This window comes from Coenobita brevimanus, chromosome 65, assembly GCF_032717465.1.
Source record: "Coenobita brevimanus isolate Jiangsu-jjx chromosome 65, ASM3271746v2, whole genome shotgun sequence".
NCBI classification, from domain to species: domain Eukaryota; kingdom Metazoa; phylum Arthropoda; class Malacostraca; order Decapoda; family Coenobitidae; genus Coenobita; species Coenobita brevimanus.
Window position 1 is genome coordinate 52,349,777 of NC_137018.1, and position 6,442 is coordinate 52,356,218.

General features: G+C 40.3%; 1 protein-coding gene across 1 annotated transcript in view; it reads right to left on the reverse strand.

Moving 5' to 3' along the window:
• LOC145405029 (neuropeptide F receptor-like) overlaps positions 1–612 on the reverse strand; it is a 78,451-nt gene extending 77,839 nt beyond the window's left edge. Inside the window, exon 1 of the mRNA XM_080276529.1 lies at positions 591–612. Coding sequence (XP_080132655.1) covers positions 591–612 — 22 coding nt within the window. The remainder of the gene's footprint in view (positions 1–590) is intronic.
• Positions 613–6,442: the final 5,830 nt, after the last annotated feature.

Sequence of the window (6,442 nt, forward strand, 5' to 3'; positions counted from 1 at the left end):
TGTGGGGTGGGTTGGGATGGTAAGGGGTTGAGTTGCCTTCACCTGCCTCACTCATGCCCACCCCACCTCCTCCCCCACCCCCTCCCTCTTCCCAATCTGCTGTGTGCATTTTTTTTTTTTTTCACTTTTTTTTTTTTGTAATATATTCAGTATCTTTCTCTGTCACTTTCCTTTTCCTTGTTTTTTTAAATTTTGTCCTGTCTTTTTTCTTATATATTTTTTCTGATTTTCTTCCCTTTTTCTTATTTTTCCTGTTTTTTCTTATTCTTTTTCTTATATTTTCTTTTGTCTTTTCTTTCTTTATTTTTTCTTATATTATTTCTTTAACAATTTTTCTGTCTTCCTTCACAACACAAAATTCTTTTGTATTTTAAGTTATATTAATTTTACCTAATTTTATCCTTTGTTCCTTCTTCACCTCTTAAATGTATATTATTTTTTTCATTTATTTTCATCCATTTCTCGTATCTTTTTTCATACCTCTTTCATCAGTTTCTTGTGTTATTTTTTCACCTGATTTTCATATATATTCATCTGTTTTTTTCATCCACTTCATCTGTTTTTTCACCGAGCCTCCCACGCCCCCTCACCAAACGCCAACCAGCCTCCCATTTTCGCTTCCCTTCGTTTTCTGTTTTTTGGGGTGGACTTGTATTTTTTTTTGGCCCGGCGCAGAGTTTCCATGTAAATCTCGTTTTCTTTATTCTATTTTTTATTTTATTTTTCCTGCTGTGTAGAGAACCGACATGCTATAAACTCAGAATCAGATCTTTTTGGTATATTCATTTTTCCAGTATTGATTTTCAAGGTAATTTTTTTTTAGTCATATATATATATATTTTCATTCCTATGTGTTTTAAATGGATATAAAATTCTTGTATTATGTATATTTTTTTTCGATTAGCTGTGAATTCTGTTTGGTCAAAAATTTGGGCATTAAATTAATCTGTGTAGCTACACACACACACACACACACACACACACACACACACACACACACACACATGTACGCGTCAAATTTCACATTGTGTGTGTATTGTTCCACCTGCATTATGAGCACACACCCCTCCACACACACATGTACACGTCTAATTCCTCATGTGCGTTTTGTTCTGCCGCGTTACTTGCACACAATCCATTTATTTTCCGGTGGGACTTTTATCCCCCACAAATTTGGTTAGTTACAATCCCCCCCCCCTCTCTCTCTCTCTGTCTCTCTCTCTCTCTCTCGTTTCTTTATTCATTTTTCCTTTTTTTTTTTTTCCTGTTTTTCTCCTTCGTTTTGTGGAAGGGTGGGCCATGAGCAGAGAAAGAATTGATTTTCAGTGGCATTGGGGGAGGTATGCGTTCTCTGAGTGCTTTGTGGTTTTATTTATTTGCTGGTGTGTGCGGAAGTGTGAGTTTTTGATGCGTGGCCGAAATTTGAAGGTATTAGACTGTAAATCTAAAGGTGAGCGATTGCTTTTTCATTAATTTGCAAGGTTTAAAAGGTTTTTACTTTTATTGAAAGCTTTGAAGGCTTTTAGTGTAATTAACTTAAAACCTTAGGTCAATAGGATATATGGTAGGGAATTTCACCTTATTTTGTGTTCGTTTTAATGTGCACACGAGGCGTATTCCGTGTGCTTACATGCTTTCTCATGTATACTTCACACCACTCATGTTTCACGGCCATGTGCGTTTTAGAGCTAATGAGTTGTGTGTACGTGTGTGTGCTTTTAGTTCATGTGCATAATAGTTGTATGTCACTGGCACACACGCAAGGGTGTATGTACGTTTTTTTAATATAAGTGGCTGTGTACACTTAGTTCATATGCGTGTTAGCCATTGTATGTAACTCGGTGCACATGCAAGAATACGTACACAGAGCTTATGTAGTTTTTATCCCATGTGTACACTTATTTCATGTGCGTGTCAGCTCGGTCCAGGTGCATGTACGTTTCACAGGATTAATTACTTTTTTTAATACCTGTACTTTTGGGTTCATGTGCGTTTTTTGTCGCTGGTACACATGCAATGTCGTGTGTACGTTTTTGGTGCAGTTTTTGAAGTGTGTGTAGACTTGACTCATGTGTTTGTTGACTGTAATTCATACTGTGTGCACATGCAAGGTTATGTACGATTTTCCCTTGTGAGTTCTTTATCAGTAGCCGTGTGTGCGTTTTTGCTTCATGTGCGTATTAATATTTGTCACTTGGTACACATGCAAGGGTATAAGTGCATGTATGTATGTATGTGTATGTGTATTTAATTATTGGGGTAGGTACTGGAGTTATTAAAGGTGTGTACGTTTTTAGCTCATGAGCGTCTTAGTTATCATCGTCACGCACATGGGCGGCCAAATCCAGTGTGTCTGCGTCGCTCACTCACACCCACTCACTGTATCACTGTCACTCACTCTCTCTCACCCACTCACTATCATACTCACTATCATTCGCACTATTTCTCACCCACTCACTGTTTCACTATCACACTCACTCTCGCTCACCCACTCACTGTCACTATCTCCCACTCAATCACTGTATCTCTCACTCACTCACTCTCGCTGTCTCACCCACTCTTTGTCTCCCACTCACCCACTCACTGTCTCACCCACACTATCTCACTCTCATTATCTCAAATTCGCTCAACTATCTCACCCACACGTTTAGAGTAATGAAATGTGGCAAGATGTAACCGTAGAGTTTTGTGCGCGCTCACTCACGAGGCGTATGCTGAGTGTGAGGTATTGGTGGCTTGTCTGGTGTGTGTCTAGGGTGTGTTTTGAGGTGTCTGGGGTGTATCCAAAGACAAAATACACCTGGAATGTTTTGGGGTTGTGGATATGGATGGGGTGGGTGCGGCTACCAATCTGTCCTGTCTTTTTTATTTTTTTATGCGCAATATTTACACTTCATTGATGTGCGTGGCAGTTACTGTATTCATTGTATGTGTACACGGAAATACACCATGTACACCTGTTACAGCTTACACGCACATGACCGCACACCTACACATCAAACCCACTTTATTACAAACGCACAAAATAAACCACTTGCTATCAGTCATTAACGCCTTCGCCCCTAAGACGTATTTTTGCATTGTGTTCTTAAGACAGTTTTTTTCAGCTTACGAAACGCCTGTAGAAGTCAAGGAAGTTAAGACAAAATTTATTTTCTTTAAGTTACCCCTGAGATGAAGGAAATCGTCTGGTAAATAAAAGAATTAAAAAGCGTCTTGGGCCTAAAGGGTTAAGTTCTTGGGGGTGATTTAAGGATTTATTGTGATTATCCTTTAAAGTCGGTTAAGGAAGCACCCTAACACCACTTCCTTAGCGATTTATTTTGGGGGGATGTGGATGGTTATTTATTTATTTATTTTTATTTTTGGTACAGTAAGGTGTTAGGGAGCCTTCTCAGCCCACGAGAATACAGACCAGGGAATAGATCAATAGAGACGTTCATACCAGCATTTTTTTTTTTTTCGTTGTGTGTGTGTGTGTGTGTGTGTGTGTGTGTGTGTCTTTTTAACTTTGAGTGTAGGTAGTTGAATGTGTTGTCTGTGATTCTTTGTAATTCTACTATTGTATTTTTGTATCATCTTTACTCGTTTCAGTTTCAAGTTATGCATTTTGATTTGTATACTAAAAAAAATCCAGAGAGAGAGAGAGAGAGAGAGAGAGAGATTATAATATGGAGGTTTTATCGTTTTTCAAAATTATTCAAAAACACAGTGCGTTTGCCGTTCACCCAGGCATTTTTCATCCTTCATTTCGAAATAATTCATTCACAAAATTCCACATCATTACCAATTTCCCCTGTAGGCAAAATCTGTTAAAATACCATTTAAAAAAAAAAAAATCACCTAAATATCGGCTAAATTCTGCTTACGTAACGACATCCACATCTTACGCAAATCCTGGTTGATAGATTCACTTTTAAATAATATCGGTTACTAATCTTATCGGCGTTAATGCTTGGATCACCAGTTTATATCTAGATTCATGAGTTTATTTTTCGGAATCACCAGATCATCCAATATACTTTTTTTTTTTTTCGAAATGGTACCAGATTCAGAACCAAGATGGCCCCACGGAACGAAGTTTGAAAGTTCGCGGATGGTTACCAAACTTTGCGGGAAAAATTACTACATTGCGCTGTCACCAGAAGTTACCACGGCACTATCTGCGTGTCCCCGGGTGATAGTAAGCCATTTTAGAGACGCTGATAGTCTTGGATAGGAATAGTGTGTAAAAGATGGGAGAGGTTGGTGTGGACGAACGGAAACTGGGCGGCGCTACACCCCTCTCCTGCTCCTCTCCCGTCTGAACTCCTTCTGGCTCCTCTGCTCCTCCGCCGGCCCCTTATATAACCTCGCTCTCCCCGCCGACCCCTACCAACCCCTCCTTGATCCTTCATCCTCATCACTTCCTTTCTTCCAACACCCTCATACCTGCACTCTCTCTCTCTCTCTCTCTCTCTCTCTCTCTCTCTCTCTCTCTCCACTTCCTCTGCCCGTTCTCTCCCTCTCTCCTTCGCCCTCTTTTCTCTGTTTCTCCTTCCCCTCGCTCCCTTCCTCCCCATTCTCGCTTCTCTCCTCTCTCTTCCTCCCTGTACATTTCCTCTCTCCCTCCCTCCCTTCCTCCCCCAACCTGTTGCTGGAAGAAAGTTAAATGTACTTCCTTCCCTCTTCTCTCTCTCTCTCTCTCTCTCTCTCTCTCTCTCTCTCTCTCTCTCTCCAGCCTTTGATAATCTAGGAATCAATTTTCCCTGAGCAATTTCAGCAGAGAGAGAGAGAGAGAGAGAGACTGGTTTGTATGAAAGTATATGTGTGTGTATGAACTGATAGATAAATACATACATACCCGTACATACATACATACATAGACAGTAATATTACTGACTTACAAACAAGTTCTCCCAAGAAAATATGTCTTAAGAAAAGTATTTATTTTAAGAAAAGTATGTCTTAAAGTATTTGTCTTAAGGAAATATTTGTCTTAAGAGAAGTATTTAAGAAAAGTATTTGTCTTAAAAATATTTGTCTTGAGAAAAGTATGTCTTAAAAATATTTGTCTTGAGAAAAGTATTTGTCTTAAGAAAAGTGTTGGTCTTAAGAAAAATATTTGTCTTAAGAAAAATATTTGTCTTAAGAAAAGTGTTTGTCTTAAGAGAAATATGTCTGAAGAAATTTTTTTTGCCTTAAGAAAAATATTTGTCTTAAGAAATAAACAACTTCCCTACGAGATTCTTTCTCCTGACTTTAATCAAGAAAACAACGAGAGTAAACAAATGATAAAGAAAATGAGAAATATTAAAGTGAGAAAATAAAGAAAATGGGAAATATTAAAGTGAGAGAAAATAAAGAAAATGGGAAATATTAAAGTGAGAAAATAAAGAAAATGGGAAATATCAAAGTGAGAAAAAATAAAGAAAATGGGAAATATTAAAGTGAGAGAAAATAAAGAAAATGGGAAATATTAAAGTGAGAGAAAATAAAGAAAATGGGAAATATTAAAGTGAGAGAAAATAAAGAAAATGGGAAATATTAAAGTGAGAGAAAATAAAGAAAATGGGAAATATTAAAGAGAGAAAATAAAGAAAATAAAGAAAAAGGGAAATATTAAAGTGAGAGAAAATAAAGAAAATGGGAAATATTAAAGTGAGAGAAAATAAAGAAAATAAAGAAAATGGGTCCAGGAAGATGTGTCTTTCTCTTCCAAGGAGGTGAGAGGGATTAGGGAGTGGCCTTGAGAGGGATTTGGGGGATTACATCTTAACCTCGTTCTAAATCCTCGTCTCATCCTTGTTCTCCTTCTTCAGTACCCCCTCACCTCCCCACCCCCCTGCTTCCTTACACAGCCCCCCCACCCCCTCCCCCATCTTATGTATGTCTTCTCCCCTTACCCCAGTAATCCCCCTCCCTCACCCCAGTAATCCCCCCCATCCCACTAATCTCCCTCCCTCACCCCACTAATCCCTCTCCCCCACCCAGTAATCCCTCTTCCCCACCCCCGTAATCCCCTCCCCCACCCCACTAATCCCCATCCCCCACCCCATTAATCCCTCTCCCCCACCCCACTCATCTCCTTCCCTCACCCCACTAATCTCTCTCCCCCATCCCACTAATTCCCCTCCCCCACCCCACTCATCCCCCTCCCCTACCCCACTAATCCCCCTCCCTTACCCCACTAATCCCCCTCCCCCACCCCATTAATCCCTCTCCCCCACCCCACTCATCTCCTTCCCTCACCCCACTAATCTCTCTCCCCCATCCCACTAATTCCCCTCCCCCACCCCACTCATCCCCCTCCCCTACCCCACGAATCCCCCTCCCCCACCCCACTCATCCCTCTCCCCCACCCCATTAATCCCTCTCACCCACCCCACTCATCCCCCTCCTCCACCGCATCATCCCCCTCCCCCACCCCAGTAATCCCCCTTTCCCACCCCAGTAATCCCCT